General features: G+C 41.5%; 1 protein-coding gene across 18 annotated transcripts in view; it reads right to left on the bottom strand.

The window, feature by feature from the left end:
- DLG2 (discs large MAGUK scaffold protein 2) overlaps positions 1 to 27,321 on the bottom strand; it is a 2,338,778-nt gene that overhangs the window by 156,892 nt on the left and 2,154,565 nt on the right. For all 18 annotated transcript variants that reach the window (XM_040255566.1, XM_040255568.1, XM_040255582.1 and 15 more), the window contains one exon: positions 20,848 to 20,962. In XM_040255566.1, the coding sequence (XP_040111500.1) occupies positions 20,848 to 20,962 (115 nt within the window). The remainder of the gene's footprint in view (positions 1 to 20,847; positions 20,963 to 27,321) is intronic.

Raw genomic sequence — 27,321 nt, 5'->3', positions numbered from 1 at the left:
ACACACCCAGCATCTGATAAACAGGGGGCATATTAGGTAGCATCATTCTCATTTTAGGTGTGAGAACACTGACTGACGCTCAGAAGAGGTAAGTGATTTGTACAAGAGCTCAGATCTAGTAAGTGGTGGAGCCAGGACTGTACCCTCAGAGCGTGAATAACTCACATGCTCCTCACAGTAGCATGTTTCTCTTTTAATAAGCTCACAGTCTGGGGAGAAAAATAAGCTTGGAGTGTCCCACAGTCCCCAGAACTGCAGTGCTACGAGAGGAGAGGACGGAGAGGTGTGAACCAGTGGACCAGAAAGCTCCTGGGAAGATGCAGCACCTGCCCTGGGTCTTGAAAGGCCTTCGAGCACCTCCTAGACAGAAATTCTGAGGAGGAGGAGGAGGAGACCGTACTACTGAAACACTGAAGAAAGGGCCAGGGCCAAGGCAGGGAGCAATGAAAGAACGGGTGCCCTCGAGGCCGCTGCCCGGGGTGTGTTAGGGCAGTCAGTGAGAGGGCAGAGTCTAGACCAAGATAATCTCCTTCACCTTGTAGGTGACTGGGAGCCACAGGTACAACTTAAATAGCTGGTGAATTTAAAAGAGTTAAAATGGCTGGAAGTGAATCGCACTTGAATCTTTTCCATTTTTACATGGAAACAGAATATCTCTCCCACCAGGCAGGCTCATCTAGCGTTTCCATGCCAACCGACTGCAGATAGGCTAAGCCCTAAGGTGGGGGGAGTGGTGCAGGGAAAGGAGAGAGCGCAGGCCAAAGGCCAGGGTTGAATTGTGGGGGTGGGCTGCAAACAGAACGGGGGTCGGTGCCCTACAGAGTACGAAGGGGGAGCTGGATGAACCAGAAATAAGGGCTCGGTAAATCTAGTTATACCCCAATTTTTTACAAGTGTGGCCAGTACTGCACACAAACACTCAGATACTCACACAGACACAGAGAGATGCAGCATTCAAACTAGCGATTTTTGAGCTCACCTGAACCCTGAATATGTTTAAAGGGACTTCGTGCAATTTGAGAACTTCTAATCAGTTCATTTTGTATTCACAGGCAATCAAAATAGGAATGCTAGAACTCTCTGATTCTCAAGAAATCTTTCTAATATGTTCAGTCTGCTTTCCAAAGTTATTACTTTAGTCTTGAACTAGAAAATTTTATTTTTGCTAACTGTTAGCAATTATAGCATCAGGTTCAAGGTTAGTTTCCAAATCCTTAGTCTGGATGTGATCAGAATTGAAAGCCATCCCAGAAACTGGCCTTCCCATTAGTTGCAGGCTGGCATTAATTAGACTTCCATGCAAGAAATCTAAGACTTTTTAAGCTATTGTTCTCAGGTTGATGAGGAAGTTTTTAAAAAAGAAAAGATAAAACAATGGTTCTTAATGTTATTGAATCCTGGATTCACTGGGGGAGCTTTAAAATATTAGGTGAGTGCAAAAGTAATTGAGGTGTTGCACTGTTGTACTTTGCCATTTGATATTAGAATATATTCTTAAATAAATGTGACTATGTTATACATCATTTTAATGCACATTTCTCACTTTATGTTTTTTGGCTAATGACTTATTACTTGCTGTGTATTTTATTTTAGACAACGGAAATGATGTTAGACAAAAAGCAATTTGAGCTGTTTTGAGTTAAAACGGTTCGTAAAGTAGTGGAGAGAACTTGCAACATCAACAATGCATTTGGCCCAGGAACTGCTAATGAATGTAGAGTGCAGTGGTGGTTCAAGAAGTTTGCAAAGGAAACAAGAACCTTGAAGATGAGGAGCACCGTGACCAGCCATCAGAAGTTGACAACGATCAACTGAGAGGATCATCAAAGCTGATCCTCTTAATACATGAGAAGTTACCAAAGAACTCCATATCAACCATTCTATGGTTAGTCAGCATCTGAAGCAAATTGGAAAAGTGAAAAGCTCAATCAGGGGGTGCCTCATGAACTGACCAAAATTCAAAAAACATCATTTTTAAGTGTTTTTTCTTATTCTGTGCAACAACAATGAACCGTTTTGATCGGATTGTAACATGCGAGGAAATGTGGATTGATTGTGTATGACAACCAGTGACAACCAGCTCAGTGGCTGGACCCAGAAGAAGCTCCAAAGCACTTTCCAAAGCCACACTTGCACCAAGAAAAGGTCATGGGCACTGTTTGGTGACCCAGTGGCTGCCCATCTGATCCACTGCAGCTTTCTGAATCCCAGGGGAACCATTACATCTGAAATGTGTGCTCAGCAAATTGATGAGATGCATGGAAAACTTCAATGCCTGCAGCCGGCACTGGTCAACAGAACGGGTCTAATTCTTCTCCATGACAACACCTGACCACACGTTGCACAACCAATGCTTCAAAAGTTGAATGAATTGGGCTACGAAGTTTTGCTCCATCTGCCGTATTTACCTGACCTCTCTCTCGCCAACTGACTACCACTTCTTCAAGCATCTCAACAACTTTTTGCAGGGTAAATGCTTCTACAACAGCAGGAGGCAGAAAATTCTTTCCAAGAGTTCACTGAATCCTGAAGCAGGGATTTTTATTTTACAGGAATATACATACTTCTTGCTGGCAAAAAAGTGTTGAGTCTAGTTATAATGATTTAAAATTCATGGTCCAAAACTGCAATTATGTTTGCACCAAGCTAATATAATGATGTCAAGGACACATTCTCAGAAATTCTGACTCAGTAGGTTTGGGCTGGGGCCTGGGCATCAAAGTTTTCAAAAGCACTTGTGATATTATGATTTATACTATGATTTGGTCTTTGTCCCATTCCTGGCATAGAGCTCCTAGAACACTTGGAACGTCTTAAGTTGTAAGAGGTATAAAGGTGTCTGTTGTTATTCATTAAAAACCCTTTCCAACCACACCTCAGTTTCTGTTAATGAGTTGGCTTTTAGACAGTCCCTAAGGATGAAAGCTGCTTGCCCAGGGAACCATGGGCCTTCCCTGGTGGCTCAGACGGTAAAGTGTCTGTCTGCAATGCAGGAGACCTGGGTTCGAGCCCTGGGTTGGGAAGATGCCCTGGAGAAGGAAATGGCAATCCATTCCAGTACTATTGCCTTGAAAATCCCATGGACAGAGGAGCAGAATGTGGTCCACTGACAGAATGTGATCCACTGGAGAAGGGAATGGCAAACCGCTTCAGTATTCTTGACTTGAGAACCCCATGAACAGTATGAAAAGGCAAAATGATAGGATACTGAAAGAGGAACTCCCCAGGTCAGTAGGTGCCCAACACGCTCCTGGAGATCAGTGGAGAAATAACTCCAGAAAGAATGAAGGGATGGAGCCAAAGCAAAAACAATACCCAGTTGTTGATGTGACTGGTGATAGAAGCAAGTTCCGAAGCTATAAAGAGCAATATTGCCTAGGAACCTGGAATGTTAGGTCCATGAATCAAGGCAAATTGGAAATGGTCAAACAGGAGATGGCAAGAGTGAACGTCGACATTCTAGGAAACAGCGAACTAAAATGGACTGGAATGGGTGAATTTAACTCAGATGACCATTATATCTACTAATGTGGGCAGGAATCCCTTAGAAGAAATGGAGTAGCCATCATGGTCAACAAGAGTCTGAAATGCAGTACTTGGATGCAATCTCAAAAACGACAGAATGATCTCTGTTCGTTTACAAGGCAAACCATTCAATATCACAGTAATCCAAGTCTATGCCCCAACCAGTATCTGAAGAAGCTGAAGTTCAAATGGTTCTATGAAGACCTACAAGACCTTTTAGAACTAACACTCAAAAAAGATGTCCTTTTCATTAGAGGGGACTGGAATGCAAAAGTAGGAAGTCAAGAAACACCTGGAGTAACAGGCAAATTTGGCCTTGGAAGCGGGGCAAAGACTAAAAGAGTTTTGCCAAGAGAACACACTGGTCACAGCAAACACCCTCTTCCAACAACACAAGAAAAGACTCTACACATGGATATCACCAGATGGTCAACACCAAAATCAGATTGATTATATTCTTTGCAGCCAAAGATGGAGAAGCTCTATAGAGTCAACAAAAACAAGACCAGGAGCTGACTGTGGCTCAGATCATGAACTCCTTATGGCCAAATTCAGACTTAAATTGAAGAAAGTAGGGAAAACCACTCGACCATTCAGGTATGACCTAAATCAAATCCCTTATGATTATACAGTGGAAGTGAGAAATAGATTTACAGGACTAGATCTGACAGATAGAGTGCCTGATGAACTATGGACGGAGTTTTGTGACATTGTATAGGAGACAGGGATCAAGACCATCCCCATGGAAAAGAAATGCAAAAGAGCAAAATGGCTGTCTGAGGAGGCCTTACAAATAGCTGTGAAAAGAAGAGAAGCGAAAGCAAAGGAGGAAAGGAAAGATATAAGCATCTGAATGCAGAGTTCCAAAGATAGCAAGAAGAGATAAGAAAGCTCTCCTCAGTGATCAATGCAAAGAAATAGAGGCAAACAACAGAATGGGGAAGACTAGAGACCTCTTCAAGAAAATTAGAGACACCAAGGGAACATTTCATGCAAAGATGGGCTCGATAAAGGACAGAAATGGTATGGATCTAACAGAAGCAGAAGATATTAAGAAGAGGTGGCTAGAATACACAGAAGAACTGTACAAAAAAGATCTTCACGACCCAGATAATCACAATGGCGTGATCACTCACCTAGAGCCAGACATCCTGGAATGTGAAGTCAAGTGGGCCTTAGAAAGCATCACTATGAACAAAGCTAGTGGAGGTGATGGAATTCCAGTTGAGCTATTTCAAATCCTGGAAGATGATGCTGTGAAAGTGCTGCACTCAATATGCCAGCAAGTTTGGAAAACTCAGCAGTGGCCACAGGACTGGAAAAGTTCAGTTTTCATTCCAATCCCAAAGAAAGGCAATGCCAAAGAATGCTCAAACTACCACACAATTGCACTCATCTCACACGCTAGTCAGAGAAGGCAATGGCACTCTACTCCAGTACTCTTGTCTGAAAAATCCCATGGATGGAGGAGCCTGGAAGGCTGTAGTCCATGGGGTTGCTGAGGGTCGGATACGACTGAGCGACTTCACTTTCACTTTTCACTTCCATGCATTGGAGAAGGAAATGGCAACCCACTCCAGTGTTCTTGCCTGGAGAATCCCAGGGACGGGGGAGCCTGGTGAGCTGCTGTCTATGGCGTCACACAGAGTTGGACACAACTGAAGTGACTTAGCAGTAGCAGCGGCACATGCTAGTCAAGTAATGCTCAAAATTCTCCAAGCCAGGCTTCAGCAGTACATGAACTGTGAAATTCCAGATGTTCAAGCTGGTTTTAGAAAAGGCAGAGGAACCAGAGATCAAATTGCCAACATCCGCTGGATCATGGAAAAAGCAAGAGAGTTCCAGAAAAAACATCTATTTCTGCTTTATTGACTATGCCAAAGCCTTTGACTGTGTGGATCACAATAAACTGTGGAAAATTCTGAAAGAGATGGGAATACCAGACCATCTGACCTGCCTCTTGAGAAACCTAAATGCAGGTCAGGAAGCAACAGTTAGAACTGGACATGAAACAACAGACTGGTTCCAAATAGGAAAAGGAGTACGTCAAGGCTGTATATTGTCACCCTGCTTATTTAACTTATATGCAGAGTACATCATGAGAAACGCTGGACTGGAAGAAGCACAAGCTGGAATCAAGATTGCAGGGAGAAATATCAATAACCTCTGATATGCAGATGACACCGCCCTTATGGCAGAAAGTGAAGAGGAAACTCAAAAGCCTCTTGATGAAAGTGAAAGAGGAGAGTGAAAAAGTTGGCTTAAAGCTCAACATTCAGAAAACGAAGATCATGGCATCTGGTCCCATCACTTCATGGGAAATAGATGGGGAAACAGTGGAAACAGTGTCAGATTTTATTTTTTTGGGCTCCAAAATCACTGCAGATGGTGACTGCAGCCACGAAATTAAAAGATGCTTACTCCTTGGAAGGAAAGTTATGACCAACCTAGATAGCATATTCAAAAGCAAAGACATTACTTTGCCAACAAAGGTCCGTCTAGTCAAGGCTATGGATTTTCCAGTGGTCATGTATGGATGTGAGAGTTGGACTGTGAAGAAAGCTGAGCACTGAAGAATTGATGCTTTTGAACTGTGGTGTTGGAGAAGACTCTTGAGAGTCCCTTGGACGGCAAGGAGATCCAACCAGTCCATTCTGAAGGAGATCAGGCCTGGAATTTCTTTGGAAGGAATGATGCTAAAGCTGAAACTCCAGTACTCTGGCCACCTCATGCAAAGACTTGGCTCATTGGAAAAGTTCTGATGCTGGGAGGGATTGAGAACAGGAGAAGGGGACGACAGAGGAGATGGCTGGATGGCATCACAGACTCGATGGACTTGAGTTTGAGTGAACTCTGGAAGTTGGTGATGGACAGGGAGGCCTGGCGTGCTGCGATTCATGGGGTCGCAAACAGTTGGACATGACTGAGCGACTGAACTGAAGGATGAAAGCTGCTTGCCCAAGGAACCATGAGATTAGAGGGGTGGAGCTTTCAGCCCAACTGCTAACCTCTGAAGAAGGGAGAGGCTGGAGGTTGAACTGATCACCAGTGGCCAATGATTTAATCAATGATGCCTAGTAATGAGGGCTTCCCAGGTAGTGTTAGTGGCAAAGAACCTGTCGGCAAATGCAGGAGACAAGAGACGTGGGTTCGATCCTCTGGAGGAAGATGTAGGGAAAAAGCTAATTAGCCAAGGTGGGTGTGGTCAGGCTCCTTCACCCCAGGGCCTCTCGCTCTTGCCCCACGTATTGTAAATAATGATTATGTAACCGCTGAGACCACTTACAGCACCGGACATGAGAGTCGTGCATTACTCGCTTGGACAGGGACTAGTCTGCGTGGTACGCCTGTATGAGCTTCACCGTGAAAGCCCTGGCTGCTGCTGCACTGTGGCTACATTGGCATGACATCGTGGTTATGTTATATGAGGTTATGTAAAGGCTCTGTAATCGCTACAATGTGGTTACGTTGTGGCTGCTGTGCCAGCCAGGAGAGAAGACAGGTGTCTGCAGTTCCTAAGGCTCCTCAAGTCTTCCAGCCTCTTAGCTCATGCCTTGCCTGGGCTCAGTGAACAGTGCTGACAGTGTAAACAGCAAGACAATTGGTGCTGTGAGCAGGATCAGCGATACAGAGGGCACAGTAACCCACTTCAGTATTCCTGCTGGCAGAATCCCAGGACAGAGGAATCTGGTAGGCTATGGACCATGGGGTCACAAAGGATCAGACATGACTGATGTGACTTAGCAGGCCTAGTAATGAAGTGTCCATAAAAATGCTAAACGATGGAGCTGAGGGAACTTCTGGTTGCTGAAAACATGGAGATGCTGAGAGGGGGACCTCACTGGGAGGGTGGGGATGAGAGCAGCGAAGCTCAGTGCCTCTTCCCCGAAACTGTGCCCCAGGCATCTGTCTCACTTGGTTGTTCCTGAGTCTATTATACTAAAACTGTAATCTACAGAGTAAACTGTTTTCCTCAGTTCTGTGAGTGGCTCTAGGAAATTACTGAACCCAAGGAGAGGACTGTGGGAATCTCTGATTTACAACCAGTTAGATCAGAAACACAGGTAACAACCTGGACTTGTGACTGGCATCTGAAGAAGGGGCAGTCTTGCTGGGCTGAGCCCTTAACCTGTGGGATCTGACTCTCTCTCCATGGATACAGTGTCAGAATTGAGTTAAACTGAAGGACACTCAGCTGACATTGGAAAACTGATCTGTGTGGGATAAAGACCACACATCTGGTGTCAGAAGTGAAGTATTCCATGAGCTGTTACAGTTTAGTCATTCAGTGGTGTCTGACTCTTTGCAACCCCAAGGACTGTTGCCCTCTAGGCTTCTTTGTCCATGGTATTTCTCAGGCAAGAATGCCGGATGGGTTGCCATTTCCTTCTCCAAGGGATCTTCCTGTGTCTCCTGCACTGGCAGGCAGATTCTTTACCACTGAGCCACCAGGAAAGCCTATTCAGTGAGTAGCAGAAAGGACATGAGTTTGAGCGAGCTCCAGGAGTTGGTGGCGGACAGGGAGTCCTGGAGTGCTGCAGTCCACAGGGTCACAGAGAGTCGGACACGACTGAGTGACTGAACTGAACTGAAGCGGATAAAGAATTCTTACTTAAATCTTGATTTCTAGGGGTTAGGGAAGCACTGTCACAGAGGGTCTGTAAATCTTCAGAATACCTTATCCTGCAAAGTTCCAACTGCAGCATTTTTATGGGTGAAATGATAGAGCTGAGGGAGGGGAAACAGAAGGAAATAGCACGTAACAAATACTGCATCTGTTTCATGGCCGACACTTTTTGAGGCAACTGTTATTTTGCTGGATTTAATACTTGTAACAACCCTTATATGGGTATTATTATTCCTAGTCTACATTAAGAACATGATCCCAAAGATACTCACTCTTCTCTATCACCATAGGTTAATTTTGGCTATCTCTGAATGTTACAGGAATGGAACCAGATAGAACAACAGCCCACCCAAAGAGGTCCATGCCCTAATCACTGAATCTATGAATATGTTATTTATGTGGCAAAAGAGACTTTTCAGACCTGATTCAGGTTAAGGATCTTGAAGTGGAAAGATTATCTTGCATTAGCTGAGTGGACCCAATCTAATCACAAGAGTCTTTAAAAGTGTTACAAGTGCAGAGTAGGTGGGAGAGATGCAAGTGAGGAGTAAAGCCACAGTACTCAGCTTTTAATATGAAGGCAAGAGCCATTAACCATGGAATGTGGCATCCTTTAGGAAATGGGGATGCCTCTCAATTTGACAGCCAGCAAGAAAGCAGGGACTACAGGATTACGGCAGGGATTTGGCATCAGACAGAACTGATTTGTTCTCGTTCTTTGCTGTGTCATTTTGGGCAATAACACGAACTATCTAACCTTGGTTTCATTAATTGAAGAATGGGGACAGTAATGACACTCCCTCAGACATATTAGGGTTTCCCAGGTGGCGCAGCTGGTAATGCATCTGTCTGCCAGTGCAGGAGACACAGGAGACAAGGGTTCAATCCCTGCATTGGGAAGATCCCCTGGAGAAGGAATGGCAGCTCACTCCAGCATTCTTGCCTGGAACATTCCATGGACAGGGGAGACTGGAGGGCTACAGTCCATGGGGTCACAAAGAGATGGACACAACAGAGCACACACACAGCCTACATACTATGAGATATAAATTCTCTTCACCACCTTCTCGCCCTCAGGACACCCAAATCCATTATATAATCTAGGACTTCTCAGAAGATGTGAGTGTGCTGCGGAGGTGGGTGTAATATGGGGGCATCCATTTATGAGGTAAGAGGCAGGAATGGGGAATTTTAGGAAAAGAGAGACGTGTTGTCTTATAAAGAGCCCACAATGGGGTTCATTCAACATAGGCCTTTTAGAAATGGGAACACCCTGCTGACCTGGAGTCACTTGGCCAGAAACACTGGGACCCCTTTCTGAGGACTAACTCAGAGCCCTCCTTAATAGGAAGACAGGGATGAAGCAGTCCTTAGGCCACAAGAACTGGTTTATGAGCTTGGTCTGGAGAGTAAGAACTACAGTTAATTTACATGAGGATTTATATTTTTGTGACAGAAGTCACTAGAAGCTACCAAATATCCTGTTTATTGTGAAGTTCTATTTAGTTCAATCACATTTTCTCATCATTTTATTTATGAAATCAGGTGTTGTTTTTTTTTTTTTAAGTGCAAGATCCATCATCTGAAAGGCTAAATCTGCATTTTTCTAAAAAATTAAGGGGGTGTTCCCTGGTGGTCTTGTGGTTAGGATTCAGTGCTTTCACAGCCATGGCATCCCCCAAGTCATGCTGCGAGGCCAAAAAAATTTTTTTAATAAAATAAAATCATGTACACAATGTCACCTCAAGAAAGTTAAGGATGAGAAAGTACATGAAGTAAGCCATCTGTTGTGAAACAATACAGTTATACAATGTTTTAAATACTGTAATGGAAGTGTTTAATGGAAGACACTAGAAAGTGATGATATCTTTTACAAGAGTCTGTTTTTAAAATAAAGGATGTCAATGTATGCCAAAACCAATACAGAAATGTAAAGTAAAAAAAAATAAATTATATTAAAAAATAAATAAATAAAATAAAATAAAGGATGACATAATCAAAAATACATGAAAGTGCAGTTTAAAAAATAATAAAAGTATAATTTTGATGATGGAAATTCCTTCTTACCTCTTAATAACCACCACCAAAACTCATCAGTTTACCATGGAGGATGGGTCTGGGCTTCCTACTTATTGAGAAAATGGTATAAAAAGTGAAGAAAATACACAAGGAGAAAGAAAATCTAAAAGATGGCTTTCTCTGTCCAGAAAGGACAAAGGTAAAAAAAAAGGCATCCCAGGCATTTTATTATCATTTAAAAGCAAAAAATTCAGGATTAAGAATTTAAACAAGTGAGCTGTCATAGTGTTTGCTTTAATTTTTTTAAGCTATAGAGTAGGATTATATGGAGAGTAGAAACATGGAATGTATCTAGTGGGGTTTACGAAATTGTACATTTTAAAATATGGAATACTTTACCTGATGCTTATGTTTTGTTCCTGTTTTTCTTTTGACATTGATGGCAAGAAGAAAGAGCAATCAATTTAAAATATAATTTGTATGTGTATTATTTTCAGACTTCTTACTTGTGAAATTAAGTTGTCAATCCCATGTTAGGTGCCTGATTTTTTTAAATTCTAATGCTGTTGGTCAGGGAAATCTCTAAGTCCTGCAGCCTCTACATTTAGGAAACCACACATGGAAAGGACACCAACATCCAACATGGTCCAGTGATTTTCAAAGTCCTTTGAGGCACTTTTATTCATTTTCTTAAAAATTCAGACCTGAAGAGCAAGGAGAATGGGTAGAAACTTTCACAAAACAGGAAGACTACAATGTACTGCAGGTGCTAATAACTAAATGTGAAATAATGACATCACTTCAGTTTTGAAAGATTTGCTACAGTGGAGAGCATTAACTGAAAGTAGGCCATTGAAAGCCCAGAGCAAGTTGGGAATTTTAAGTTTCTTAAGCACTAAGGAGGCTGAAAGATAATGTTGCTACAGATCACAAAAGCAGGCATATGGATACTTTATATAAAATACTCTTTTAGGCAAAAGACAAAGCTTGGCTCCTTGGAAATGTTCCCAATGCTGACTTCCTCTTTCCTATGCTTGCTGCACTACATACTAAGGGAAACACACATGCCTTCAGCTTTGAGCAAACTGTCCTAAACCACGTGTCAGCAGAGCTGGTATTATAGGTGCGGGCTTGTGTGGCTGCACAGTCTCACACTGTCTCACACTTAGTATACTGCTTTGCTCTCACTGTCTTGATATTCTAAAATTTAAACACGAAGCCCCATTTTCATTTTGCACTGAGCCCCACAAATTGTGTAGTTGGTTGTGGGTCTCACGTTGCAGGCCCCACGTGCGGGGCATGATGTATGATGGGCACTTCAACTGTGTTCTTTCCTGTGGGACTTTATATGGATAGGGCTGCAAAATCTGTTGGCAGAAGAGAGGCAGAGAATTTGCTCACACTGTTGTCATGGCTGCAGCTAGTGGGGTTTCGCTCAATTTAACCACAAATTCACACTGCGCTGGGCATCTTTAAGTTACAGTACCGGATCTAAAGGGCTTTCCAGGTAGCACTAGTGGTAAAGAACTTGCTTGCCAATGCAGGAGACAAAAAGCGACGTGGGTTCGATCTCTGGGCCGGGAAGATCCTATGGAGGAGGGCATGGTAACGCACTCCAGTATTCTTGCCTGGAGAATCCCATGGACAGTCCACAGGGTTGCAAAGAGTTGGACACGACTGAAGTGACAGCACGCACATATGCACAGGATCTAAGGTGACTGTATGATATTCACTCAACTGCCCATTCAACACTTAATAATGCACAAGTCGTTCTGCAGAAATCATGCAGTGTGTAACATGGCAGCAAATGCAATGGGAAGCAAACACTAGACAAAGATACATGTGAGTTGTGGGCTCACACATCCTTAATGAGAGTGGACTGAAGCAAGGGCTTGGTACTATTCTAGGTTCTTGGTACTATTCTTTAAAGAGAGTGGATGGAGGCAAGGGCGTGGTAATATTCTATGCTTGGAAAACAGTGTAGGTAGGTCAATACTTTGAGCGTCAGATTTCTTATCTGAAAACTGTGGGAAACAATACCTACTTAACAGATAGATAGATAGATAGATAGATAGATAGATAGATAGAGAGCTCAGTCCTGTCCGACTCTTTGTGACTCCATGGACAGTAGCCAACCAGGCTCTTCCATCCATAGGATTTTCCAGGCAATAATACTGGAGTGGGTTGCCATTTCCTTCTCCAGGGGATCTTCCCGACCCAGGAATTGAACCTGGGTCTCCCACATTGTAGGCAGATGCTTTACTGTCTGAGCCACCAGGGATATAACAGATACTTTATATCAAATCAAATCAAATACACAAAAGCCTTTCAATAAAGCCATATGACACCATGGGCAGGGGCAGAGGACAGCTGGCTTAGGTTCTAGACCCAGCTTAGTCTCTTATGGGTAAACTTCAAACCTGGTCTCCATTTTTCTCTTCTTTACAATGGGGCTAAAAATGGCACCTACCTCATAGCAGAGGTTTGTGAGAATTAAATTAAGATAATCCACATAAGGTGCTTAGCAAACTGCCTGCCATGAAGTCTTGTAAAAGAACTTGTGAATGTTATTGTTACTGTTCTTGTTGATTTTCAGGAAGAAGGAAAATGAATTTGAAATCTAACCTATATTAAATATGATATTTGTTTGGCTAAATGCATTTTAAGAAAACATAGTTTGAGGCAATGACCACTACGAATAGGACAGCTTACTCATCTGATCAAGAAGAGACAAGGACCTCTGTTAGGCAGAGAACCACTGGCAAGTCATGAGGTAATGAAGTAAAATTTTAATTAAAATTAAATGCTCTCCAATCTAGTAACATTCATAATTCATTCACGTGATTGATTTAGCAGTTACTGTATGCTAGACTGTGCAGATACAGACTGTAACCTGGCAAATCTCCACTGGAGAGGTGCTCACTATCTGGTGGAGGGGACAAGTGAGTCAACAGGTGGGCAGTGAAGAGGGTGTGTACATTAGAAGAGAGTTTACACAGTGCACAGGAACACAGACGAGCACATGCGTAACTCAACCAGCATCTATGAGTCACTGGTGATTCTCCTAATACTATCATGTTTAACCATCATGTTCAACTGATACTCAAAAAGTTCATTCAATAAGTATTAACTGAATTCCTATAATGTATCTGGCACTCTTCCAAATGTTAAGATGAAAGGACCAATGTCTTGAGAATCTATTCCCTTGCTCCTTGCCTAACCTCATGATTTAGGGTGAGGATTCCCTCAACTTTTCCATACACTCATCGCTCACCTGTTCTCTCCTGTGAACATTGTGTGTTGTGCCTTTTATTGTTCTGCCCTCTTTTCTAGCTAGAGCTGTTCAGATTGTTCTTGGAAGTAGTAATTTGGGACTAACAGGCGAAGTATCTCCTCTGGAGATATGAAATTTCTGGAAATATGATTTCCATGGGGTGGAGGTGAGGATCAGAGCCCAGATTGGCAGGGTGATTCTTGAGTGTCTTAAGGGCAGAAAAGATGCCCTATTCGTGTTTTTATCCACAAGGTGCAGTGCAGCGTAAGGTGGATGGTTATGGCCCTGAAATGGATGAATGAGTGAGCGACTGAATGAATAAGGCTCGTGCATTAACAAAAAGGGTATCTGGATTCTAGATCCTGGGGTAAAAAGATAGATAAGAAATGCGATGGTTAACGGAAGGGTCACCCATGGCGATCAGCAATTTTTTCTCATAGGAAACTAAAAATTAAAGATATTTTAAAATTGGGGCCAGACTATGATTTCAGGGCAAGGAGAAACCTCCTCCCAGTCCCCAGTGACTCTTTCTTTCTATTTCTGGCACAAAATTAGATGCCTGAAGACAAAGCTTTTTGTTTCACAATTAAGGATGCAATTAAAAATGCAAATACCTGAAAGAGTGCACATAATGCTAATGAGTCTCAAAGTACACATGAAGAATCAAAATGTATTCCTCTTTAAAGGAGGCACCAGCTAGGAGGCAGGCGCTGAGCCAGTGGGAGGGGTACAGGCCCTACCCTTTACCTAACAAAACCATCTGGCAGGTTCTTTCATAGACTTAGTTTAACTTAATCCTAACAACAAGCTGGTGAACAAGGTATTATGTCCATTTTATAAATGAAAAGTTCAAGTTTCAGCAATTGATCAACTGTGAAGTCTGGACCAGAGGCCAGGTCTTCTTTGAGGAAGTCAGTGTAAAGTATAAATGAAACAGGAGGTCTATCAATATGAATGTAACCTCTGCCCCTAGAGAATTCACTTCCTCCTCACTGTTCCGTAGTACAATGAGCAGGGGCTCCAGTGGGAGGCACACCTGGGCAGAGAACATGGGTTGGCCATGTGGCACCATGTTATTTTAAATCTCTCTGGCCTTGTACAAGGTTCTTCATCTGTAGAATGGGGATAATAATCATAATTGTATTTAGCACTGTTATAAAGCTTAAATGAAGTGATGAATAAAGCACAGGCCTCTCAGTGTGGCTCTGGTTGCCCGTCCTGATTTTTGCGCTGCCCTTTCCAAAGCTTTTGGGTTTCCCAGGTCTAGACCATCTCCAGACTTTCTGCCTCATCTTGTCAGACTGTTTCAGGTACCTGGTCATTTCTCCCCTAGTAGGATTTTAAGAGAGATACATCCCACATTGTTCCCCAGGTTGCCTGGGAAGCCCATCCCCAGGTTACAGACAAGAAATACAGTGGGGCAGGAAGTACAGTGGAAGGCTATATTAATGTTTAAAGAAGAGCAGAAAAAAGACCAGAGTCTCTTACATGACGATGTTGCTTTCCCCTCCCACCAAAATCAATTAGAGGAGAACATCTTTCCTCTAGAATAAAAACCCATCAGGATGAAGAATCCTGGGTGAAATCTATTTGCTCAAGATTTCCCTCAGTGTAACTTCCAGTCCTGTGTCTCTGGAATAGGAAGATTAAGGGTGCTGAGAACGAGACACAGATGAGGTTCACCCTGAACCCTGCCCCTACCCCAGGCCCTCCCACTAAGAAGGTACAGGCTGTGTGTCATGGTCTAAATGTATTACTGAATTAGGCCTCAGCTGAAAGAGGGTCACAGAGCTCAGCAGGCAGGTGAAGCTGCCTGAAAGGCCTTGCAGATCCAGATGTGTCTGGGAAATCCCAAAAGGTAGTGCCTGTGTCCACAGGACTTGACCAAACTCCATGCAATTGATATTGGGTTTCCAGAGGGCTGACTACTCAAAGGTCTTGGCTTATATTTTAATCTTGTTCTTTCACATCTCTACGGGAAAGAGAATCTAGGAATTAATTCATTCAACAAATATTTACTGAAGAGACTACTTTAGGCCAAGCACTGTGCCATAAGGCCCTAAAGATATAAGAAAATTAAGACATTAACTGGGATTTGCAGGCCTAGTATTGATGGACCTGCCATTTCAAGGAGTTTTACCATGAAGCTGTAATAAAGACCAGAGTGATCACTATTTTAATATGTGAGTTTTAAACACCAGTGGTCTTTTGGGTAGATTTCACTGTAGGAAGCCTTATAGGCTGTTGTGAAGATTAACACAGGTTAATAATTGCAAGGCACGTAGCACATGAGAAAAGTTACGATAATGTCCTGCATTCTAACTGAACTGTCTGCAGATACGGACAATGAGAATCCTGAGGGAAGAAGGTCTGATCTCTTATTCATCTCTGTAGCTAGGCATCTGCTACAGACTAGTATATTGCAGGTATATCATGTGAAATCATGTTTGTTGAATGAAAGAACTGATGCTCTGATGAATCGTTGCGTAAAAGATTTAAACAACAGAGCAGGAGGCAGACCTCAACATTTGTCATATATAGCCTTTGAAGGAAAAACTGTCAAAGAAAGTACAAAGTTTGAGTTACCAGTTTAAAATGTGGATTTAGGACCACAGAAGGAAGTAAATACTTCAAATCCAGAACAGAAAACTGTGAGCAGAGGGCTTAGAGTGGCTAAAGAATGTAGAGGAGAAATGGAAGCAATTGTGAGGATGGGGCGCTGATGACATCTATGAGGAACTGGAAAGCGGATCCCACAGATGCTGACTATTATGTAATGAAGACATGTTTTCTCGCCTGTGTCCCGTGTCATCTACCTAGAATGCTCTTTCTTGTTTATTCCATCTGCCAGCTGTAGATCACATCCCATTAGTGAGTCATTAAACCGAATTAATGAGTTGTGACTCCCATTTTTTAAAGAATGAGAGAAACAGAATGGAAAATAGCAAAGTTTACTGTACATAAAACATAAACTTCAATAATAAAGTCTTTTTTCAGCTTTATGTGTGTATGTATTTACTGGGTCGTGATAAAAATATATTTCTTATTTTGAGTAGAAAAGGTTTGAAGGCCTCTGAATTAACTTATATAAAATCTTCAAGAATTAATTCAGATATCCTTGTATAAGGTAGCGGTAAAGGTTCTTGGCCTTTCTAGAGCTAACTTTTCACACCACTGTGCATTATGACTGTCTTCCCCTCATCTCTTTCCCGCACTAGATGCAAGTTCCTTGAGGACAGGGCATGACTTCTAGGTCCTCAGTGTCCATTATAGGTTCTGGTACAGAATATACACTCAAAACATGCTTGATGAATGCATAAATAAATACGAGTTACTGACTTTTAAACCTAAATTCACAACAGAAAGCTTATTCACTTGAACTCTTCAAATTGCTATCTTTTATTAACAAATGAACAAGGATCAGGTTTTTCTTTTACATTCTCTCCTGTGACCTCTTACTCCCCGTTGGTAGACTTACCTGCTTTTCTTTCTCCCCCTCTCCGTTCTCCCAGTGTCCTAGGTGCTCTTGGTTCTCTTTTATCCAAAGAAAGGCTCTCTCCTTGGCCATTTGCACTCTGGAGTGAATTTAACCCCCTCTACTCTGACCTTTCTTGGTAGCTTTTAGATATAAAGGCACATCCTATTAGTAGCAGGAAAAGCCTTGTTCTGCTAGTGGGATGCATTTAGAGCTGATAGAAAGATACCAAGGGGAGTGCATATTATAGCGGTAGAGAGACCTCAACCTGCACATATATAGAGCCCCAAAGTATATGCAACAAACCCATACCAGGAGCCCAGATGGCATCTAGGGCTGAAGAACTGATAATGTACTTGTGGAGCATTTTGAAAAATATTTTATTCAAATTTTTAATGTTTTATTTACTTTTAAGGTTCTACAACTACATATGTTTCACAATGCAGGAAATACACAATACACATAGCCCATTCAACCAAGCAGATCCAAATCATTGGCACAGAGCATGTACAGCATTATCATTAGCGACAATCAACTCTATTTGCATGACATGACCAAAGCACTTCAAGTGCCTTACAAAAAAAGATTAGAAGAAGGAAAATAATTACAACTAGACTGGAAAATAGAGAGGGCTGGCTCAAGTTTACCACACTGCCTGGATAGATGTGCTAGTTCCCTGCCAGGCAAAAACGTTGCCATCACCAGGGGGACTATTTCTAGGAAGGGAAGGAGGCCAATTTCTGCATGAGCTGGAGAAGATGCATCGTCTTGGACACAGCCAGCATAGGGCTAATGCTGAGAGAGAGTGTGTGTGTGTGAGAGAGAAAGAGAGTGTAAGGTGTGTAGGGAAAAGGAGGTAACTCCAAGGGGAAGGTGGTTTTGTGGTATAAGCAAATATTCTAAGTCAGCTAAATTGTTTATTACAGAACAAAGAAGCAGCTTGCTTTCTGGCTTAGATTTTGGCTTCATGGAAAAATATGAATAGTACTAAAGAAATCCCATATGAAAGCCCTATAGTACAGTTTATCCTGAGTAAAAACCCCAAAGAAGTATTCTTTTTGAATTTCTCCTCTCAGCTAATCTGTTTCGTAATCCAAGAGTCGGCCACTGTGCTGACAGAAGCACACTGGGATTCACAGCCAAAGCGCACTGAACAGCTGATATGCATAAGCTGGGCCCAAGGCAGCTGGAGTGATAGATGGCTCTGGAAGGCAGGAGATCCAACTCTGCTGCCAAGCGGCTGTGGGGCCCCTTCCTCCTGGGGAAGGAATTTCCCCTTCTGTAAATTAAACAGTGGGCCTGGTGATAGCTAAGATTCCAGCCCGAGCATTACATAAAGCTGAGCAGGGTAAAGGGAATAACATTCCAGGGTGTCATTCTGAGATTAAAAAGACATGCTCATCATCTGATATTTATATAATCAGAGAAATTTTGCTACTGATTTATTTTGAAACAGCATCTAGTTGACTTTCTAAAATAACACAATCAACTGGCACTAGTCCTATTTAAGTGATCTAGACGAAACAAGCATATCTGAAAATCCTACAGCCAAAATCAGTGATAAACAAACAAACAAACAACAAAGGTATAAACATACCAAATCATTTTGAGAAAGAATTCCGTTTAGGCTTTTCTATTTCGTTAATTAATGAAATTAATCAATTTATCACATTGCGTGAGAACAGGGCTAGGGGATCTTGTAAGTTCTTTCCCTCTGACTGGACTCTATTCATGGTCCACATCTTTTGAAAATCTATGCCTGTAACAGTCACCCAAAAACTGAGGTCAGACCTCTATAAGATACTTTTGGTATCTTATAAAGAAATAATTTGGGAATTTTTTCATGAATTTTCAGCTATTTTTGAGCCTTATTTAACAGGAGTTCCTCCTTTAATACAATATCCAACTATTAAAGCACTGACAAGACAATGTTCTTTATTACCTTAAGTCTTCATTTCTTTTGTATGTTATAGTTTTATTTACCATTTCAGAGAGTAAAGGTCTGATTCTGAGCAATACTACTATTTCAAATAAGTCTATTAGTTTTACATAATAGCATCATATCACTTCATTTCACTTTCCTAATCTTCCACAACTTACTTAAAAGGACTAAGTTATTACCGGTATATTTTCAGCAAATTCCTTCTAGTACATTGAACATTCTTATGCATTCTACTTTTTAACAAGATACCAACAATATGATCATTTTTCCTTCTAGTTTCATTCTATATAACTTTAATTTTAGCTTGTTTATCTCTATCCTATTAACTTAGTTGACTTTTCCTAATTTGCTACCCGAGACTAAAGCATTTCAGGATTTAGAAAATATTTTATATCACAAAGACCAGCAATACAACTCTAGTGAGGAGAAACAGAAACAGCTGCTTTCCATCATATTTGTGACGTCACTACAAGGCATGTTCTAGTCTGGTTCTCAATAGTTCCTCTCACAGATTACACAGACATGGACCAAAATAATATTCCAAAATGCAGTTGAACAAATTTGGGATATTCATATTCTGATTTTTTTTTTTTTAATTTAAATCTCAGGGCTTCTGAGGTACTGGAACTCCCTGGAATAAGAAGGGACTCTATGCTTGTCTGAGAGGCCAGCAAACCAAAGCCTTTGAGAAGCTGCTGCCTTCTGGAATCCTCCTCCCTCCTTGGCCCTGCTGTACCTACCTAAGACACACAAAGGATAGCTTACAGCCAAAGTGAAACCAACAGGACAAATCTATCTCAATATATAAAGGAATGTCTATAACATGCACCTCGTGTCAAGACAAGATGGTGAAATTTCAGGTCTAAAGGATATGACCCTAGGTGGGAGTCAGACCAGATCCCAAGAGAATACAGTGAGGATGGGTGTGGTTCCCCCAATGATACCTGGATTCATTTTCACTATTAACTGGGCATCACTATTCCACTTTGGCCATTAATACTTACAATATCATTCTTATTATTATAAGTCATCATTTCTTTTTAATTGAATGGTAGTGGAATGAGGAATAGTTTCCTGTAAGAATTAGGAAGATTTTCCTAGATTCTGTGAAAAAAATGGATATTGATGCTCTAATATGACATAAAATCCTCAAAGAAATATAATGCATTATTTTTTAATAAAGAACTGGATATTTCAAATTTATTGAGCTTTTATAGTATATTGTTTCCTGTTTTTTTTTTTTAAATTAGAGTCAGCACTGATAAAGTATATTTTGAGAGGAATATAGGAGGCTTTATGCTAAGAAGAGGTGCATGTTACAGTTGAGTGATGATGGGCCTTACTCAAGAATTAATTATGGGTATGAAAGACCAGAAGGCATTTCAAGTTAAATCAATCATCTTTTTTTTTTTTTTTCTGATAAGCTAATGAGTTTTGTCAGGCAAGGAACAAGTAACTTTTATGGTTTGAGAAACAACTGGTAATGAGATGCCACAGAAAAAGTCATTCTACCAAACTTTAAGAAAAAAATGACATAATTCTTTGAGAGAGTACTGATTTCTAATCAATATACCAAAGTTAATAGGATAGATGTCAAGTAGGCCAGGAAGAAATATGAGAATATTTTATTCCCATACTGATGGTAAGCAGATGTCCAGTGCTTCAGCCCATATATTCAATTTAAGATGCATCTGAACTGAAAATATTTCTTCTCACTGTTTTTACTACAACCTGTGCTAAGAACTTTACCTTGGATCACAGCATAGTCAAAGAACTTGTTAAAAGCAAGGGACTTTCACTAATTTAACACAGTTAATAACATTTTTAAAATTTCTTCACAACGGTTAGACTTCAGGTCTTGCAGTGGTGTGCTGATGAGTGTGGGTTAATTAAGAGCACGTGTCCCTTGCCACACGGTGTTGCTCTGTTCCCCAAGCTGATGGCTCATAAGCGCAGGTCACAGTAAGAAACACACTGTTGCCTACCTGACATAGAGGGAACGCTTCTGATTGGTTCGCAGGGACCCGGACCCGGAGCTCATGCTGTGGTTCATCATCTGCTCTCGTAGGTCATGGATTTTGGCCTCAAATCGAGCGTAATCTGGGAATGAAAACGGAGACGGCAAATTTGGTTCTGTGCCTTCAGCAAGTTAGAAATACTGCACACTCAAGGCAGCCCTCGGAGAAGGCAATGGCAACCCACTCCAGTACTCTTGCCTGGAAAATCCCATGGACAGAGGAGCCTGGTAGGCTGCAGTCCATGGGGCCGCTAAGAGTCGGACACGACTAAGCGACTTCCCTTTCACTTTTCACTTTCATGCATTGGAGAAGGAAATGGCAACCCACTCCAGTGTTCTTGCCTGGAGAATCCCAGGGACGGGGGAGCCTGGTGGGCTGCCATCTCTGGGGTCACACAGAGTCGGACAGGACTGAAGCGACTTAGCAGCAGCAGCAGCAAGGCAGCCCTTTGTCCCTGTTGTTGGTTCCTTTGCCAAGAAACATAGGGATGCACAATGCAAGACTAGTGGAACACAAAAGGTTCACTTTCATTTTATTTATTTGTAGACATTCCCAAGAGGGAAAGAACAAACCAGTTACTTCCCAAAAGGTAAGCTTGAAAACACACCACCACCAAATCCCCACTATTGAAAAGTACACAGGAGGAGGAGGTCACTTTCCAACTGATAGACTGGTGAACTAAGTGTTTGGTGACGAACTGTGAAAAAAACACCATTTACTTTTGCTAAATTCTTTTCTTGGGGAGGGGGATGTCTTAGAAGTTGTTTACTTGGACTGTACCTCAATTTTGCCTTATATCTTTAATATAAAACATCATATGCCAAACTTCATCAATTCTAACACAATATATAAAAATTAGCTTCTCAGGAGATCAGGGTTAGAAAATATTAAATCTATTTTAGAAGCATGCAAAGAAAAAATATAAGGGGTCTTAAAAATCAAGGAAATATAATTATTAAAATATACTATGTCATCACAGGAAATTTATTTTCACCACATCAATCCAATAAAAATAAAGACAGAAAAATAAGTTTTAAGATACTTAGTAACACAGTCAGCATATAAAAAGAAATAATTTGAAGTTCTCATATTCTGAATCCCAACTTGGTCTACCATCTCCTTGGTACAACAGTATCTCCCTTTAGGAAAATTTTGCTTTAGGTAAAAGGCTCAATTTGCCCAGAAGATAACTGTGAACATGTTAATTCAAATTGTAAATGGTTCTTCTAATTGCAAAGCAACTCATCAGGCAGAATTTTAAGAGAGGTTCTAATATATTTCAGAAAACAAATTGATTTTCAATTCAATTTATTTATAACTTTTCACAAAACAAGAATAATTAAATGAATATAATACAAGATGATCTCCTTACAGTATATTTCAAATTTTTTATAATAAAAAGTTCCACAAAATTAAATTTAAATTCAATTTACTGAATATCTATTGGTGGTTGTGGTACAGAATTCCAGAAGGAAAATGATTTGATCTTGGTTTTCAATGACAGGAAATAATGAATTCTGAATGTTAAATATTTCTGAAGTTTAGGACTCCAAACATGGGCTTCCCAGGTGGCACTAGTGCCAATAAACCTGCCTGCCACTGTGGGAGACATGAAGAGACGTGAGTTCGACCCCTGGGTTGTGAAGGTTCCCTGGAGGAGGGCACGGCAACCCACTCCAATATTCTTGCCTGGAGAATCCCATGGACAGGGCAGCCTGGCGGGCTGCAGTCCATGGGGCCGCAAAGAGCTGGACACGACTGAAGCAGATTAGCTCTCACTCACGAACTCTAAAGATAAAACCCTAATAGCTGAGGGGAAATTTCTGGTGCTTAAACAAAGTCTCATGTTACCTAGATTTGGAAGGCTTCCTGTTCAAAACTTCTCTTTGAATAATTAAATCCTAAATGATTAAGTGAGCAGAATAACATATTTAACCTAAAATCTATTAACTGTAATTTAAAATATTTCATTTCATTTTAGCAGGGAGAGAAAACACTTATTTATACAACCATCAATATGATGCTATATGCAGATTAAGTCATTCTGAGCAAGTCATATTTTCTTGCCATCCTATTAATATCCAATTAACATTTATTGCCGGCCACATGGCAGATGTTATGCTTCAAGCTTCATGGGCATTATCTCATTTCTTATTTAAATTACAAAATGAAGGCCACGGATGTTGTAAAAATGTGAAGCATATAAAAAAAAAAACACGGAATAAAAAATAAGAGGTCCCCATCCCCGCTTCTCCTCTCACTCCTGGTCTTCCCTACAGCATAGCCTGCAGGTACATAGATGGTGGGTGATGGACTTGCAGCCATATTCATTTGATAACACATATACTCCCCTACACATGTGAGATCACAATTATATATTATGGTAATGCTCCTTCCTCCCTTTTTAGCAGTGTTAACTTGGATATTTTCCTACCTTCTCTTAAATAATAAGTATCACGTTTCTTAATACCCTTAATTATATCCCACAGTTTAGGCCGTAACTTATTTAACAATTCCCATATGACAGCCTTTGCTATCAGACAGGGATCCTGGTGCATGTGAGCACACTCGAGGCAGGCTGGTAGAAAGCTGTAGCACGAGTTCCAGTCAAGCTTTGCACAGACGTCACATGGTCCCCATGAGCACTTTTTTTGGAGAAAATAATCTATCCTGGAACACAGAGTTGGAACTGTATCTCCTGAGCCATGCTCCATACTGTCACCAGCTAAATGCCACACATCGCCCCTAAGAATCACTAAATCCCAAGACACCCCCTTTACCACTTGGATGACTTCACCATCATGACAAAGACCTGAAATCCATTTTCTGAATGAATGAACGAGGGAGAAGGACTGAAATGAATTTCAGTTTTAAATGCCTGCAGGTACTGAAATTGCCCATTTTCAACATTAAGGTTTTTTTTTTTAATAATGAAGAAAGACAAGATGATTCTCCTCTAGGACTTCTTTTCTCAAGGCTAATTATTCTGTTTAATTTCAAGGCTTTATTCCTATTTAATTAGGGTCACTCCCAAATTGCACTGTTATTTTTACTGTTCCCTCTTGGCAGTCTCTGAGCTCTCCCCATCTCAGCCATGTCATACAGTCTGGAAACAGTTTCCTGATACTTAACCGCATGTGACTGGCACTTTGTTAGACTCTTCCTGTGTTCTCCTTAATGGATGGCTCATCAGATCCCCAAAATGTTTTCTGCCATGCTTTTAAAATGTTTATTCTGCATCATATTCTACAGTGTTTACATTCCCGCTATGGATGGGGAGGTATTACATTGTGTATTGTACTGTATTTGTCTTACTTGGAACCCATCTTGTTCTCAACTTCTCCACTTAAATCATATTAAACATAAATCTCATATTCAAAAGTGTTTATCCTTCTTTGTCCCTTTTTGAAAAATAAAGCTTTACAAGTAATTTCATCAAAGGAAAAATAATAAGATTTGAGTTTGTAAATATAAATGGTGTGTGTGTCTGCATGTGAATATGTGCGAGATAGAGAGACAGACAGAGAGGAGAGGGATATGCCTCCAGCCTCTCAGAGATAAACAAGTCACAGTTAGAAATGCTCTAGAAATAAACAAGAAAATAGATGCATGAATTGTGAAGTATGTCTTCTTTATGTTTTATAATAGTACCGAAAATCACATTCTCAACAAGTTAAAAAGCTACCACCACCATGTCCATTCAATCTTAATTCTCTCTTCTCTCCCCAGATGTTTCATTCACATCCATGCCCTCCTCTTTGGGATATTTTCCAATATGTTCCTAACACTCAGGAACACATTCTAATGAGATTTTCATTTTATTTCTCCTGGGCCGTGCTGGGTCTCCGCTGCTGCATGCAGGCTTTCTCCAGCTGCAGTCAGTGGGGGCTACTCTGTTGCAGAGCTGGGGCTTCTCGTTGCGACGGCTTCTCCTGGAACAGAGCACAGGCTCTAGGCGTGGGCCTTCAGGGGCAGCGCACGGGCTCTACAGCCCGGGCTCAGTAGTCGTGCACAGAGGACTCAGCCTGCTCTGCGGCATGTGGAATCTTCCCTGACCAGGGATCAGACCTTTGTCCCCTGTGCTGGAAGGCAGATTCTTCTCCACCGTGCCACCAGGGAAGTCCCTGATGAGATTTCAAAGTGCTCAGTCTTTATTCTAAGGGAAAGTTCATGTTTACTGAGTACCTGCAATAAACTAACTTCTGTGCTAGGTAATTAAAAATTATGTTATTTCTCCTAACACAGTTCTGAGGTAAGTATATATTTTAAAGGTAGTGAAACAGGTCCAGAGAGGTTAATTTCACCACAGTCACAGAGCTTCTCGGTTCCAGAGCTCACTGGACATGGAGCCAGCATTCAACCCTGGGTCTCTGTGAGGCCAGTTTGTTTCTATCACACCCCAGTGCCAATTAAAACACCACAATTCTCCCTGAGAACCCAGGCTTCCTCCATTCTCCACCCCTCCCTCCCAACTCCACGCTCTCTTTCCTCTCACCAACTGCATTACATGCATGCTGGTCCTCTCATTTATTGTCCCATAAACTCCTTAGAGAGTGGCTATGCCTCACTCATCTCTGCTTCTCCAGCCTCAAGGTCTATCATGCCTCCTTCCCTACACAAGGGATTGCACTAGGCACATGGCATAAAGTTTTGAAAAAGACAGAACCTAAAGGAGTTTACTTCTTGAACGAGACACTGACAAGGAAATTAAGCAGGATAAGGCTGAGGAGGGAAACTGCATTAAAGCAGCAGGACCTTAAGCCACTGCAAAAAACAGTATGGAGGCTCCTCCAAAAACTAAAAACAGAACTGTCATACGATCCAGCAATCCCACTCCTGGGCAGATATCTGGACAAAACTCTAATTCAAAGAATACATGCACCCCTATGTTCATAGCAACACCATTCACAACAGCCAAGACATGGAAACAGCCTACATGTCCATCGACAGATGAGTTAATAAAGATGTGGTATATATACAAAGGAAAACTACCAGCCATAAAAAAGAATGAAATGCCATTTGCAGCGACATGTATGCAATTAGAGATCATACTAAACTAAGTAAGTTGGAAAGAAATCGACAAATACTGTATGATTTCATTTATATGTGGAATTTAAATATGGCAAAAAATGAACCTATTATCTACAAAACAGAGACAGACTCACAGATGTTGAGAACAGACTTGTGACTGCCAAGCGGGGGGAGAGAAGGGGAGAGAAGGACAGGGAGTCTGGAATTAGCTGATGTAAACCAGTATATACAGGATGGACAGACAACAAGGTCCTGCTGTATCGCACAGGCAGCTATATTCACTATCCTGTGATAAACCATAACAGAAAAGAAAAGCATGCTTATATGTATATAACTGAATCATTTTGCTGTACAGCAGAAATTAATGCAACATTATAAATTAACTATAGTTCAATTTTTAAAAAATTGCTTTTAAAAAAGCATCTTGGCTCTCCCATTTATTAGCTGTGCATGACTGTGAAAGTTGGGCTCAGTTTCCTCATACGTAAGCAGAACAGGAATAATAATTGTACCTACTTCAAGATATGTGGAAGGTTACAAGAGAGAGCTGACTGATTGGTAATGACTGATAATTCCTGCTGTTAATTTTCATATGTAATTTAACACCTATTCTTGTTCACTGCTTGCAAAAGTCATAACCCCTTTCTGTACCAAGTAAATGGAAACCTGTGTCTGCTCTCAGTGGCCCCTATTACAGCCTTACTCTGCCTGTTAGGAATTGACGTCTCGACCAGGTCAAAAAGGAGAGTGACAGATGGCCACATTTGGGACACCTGACACTAGGGGGGAACTGTTCACCTGCTGGGCAATCACTGAATGGCACCTCAGGGTCCTCTCACAAATCCACAATCATTTGGAGGTCAGGAGAATGATGCCCAGTTCTGAAGCTACTGCCTTTTTCAGGAATATCAGTGATCTTGTCTATTGGTATCATTGCAAGGCTGTGAGCTACTGATGGACACTTGGATGCAGCAAGGGCAAGGGTGTGAACGCCCCTTGCCACACATGAGAGGAAGCTCTGCCATATACCTGCTTCCTTTGCCGTTTTGCCAAGTGTGAACAAGGAGGCCCAGAAGCAAACTGACCCCCATCATCTACACAGGAATGAAGGCACTGCCCCAGAAGTCTGGGGTTGCTTAATGCAACAGGATTCATCTGCGTTGATTAAAACTGAATGACTGCTCACATCTTCAAGTCTCTGATGGCCAGCCATGCATCAGAGAAGAAAACAATAAGCTCACTGGGTTAGACTACAGCATAAGCCATCGGCATGTCGTCCTTGAAGTGATCTGGCGGGTGGCCTACCCCTCCACAGCTGTGCCCTTGTGCAGCCGACTAATGATTGTCACTTACCAGGGGACGCAGCGAGCAAAGCAGGACAGCTTTAAATCTTAATCCCGTCATTTAATA

The sequence above is a fragment of the Oryx dammah genome, unplaced genomic scaffold (genome assembly GCF_014754425.2).
Source record: "Oryx dammah isolate SB20612 unplaced genomic scaffold, SCBI_Odam_1.1 HiC_scaffold_15, whole genome shotgun sequence".
NCBI classification, from domain to species: Eukaryota; Metazoa; Chordata; class Mammalia; order Artiodactyla; family Bovidae; genus Oryx; species Oryx dammah.
This window is presented reverse-complemented; position numbering and strand designations above follow the sequence as displayed.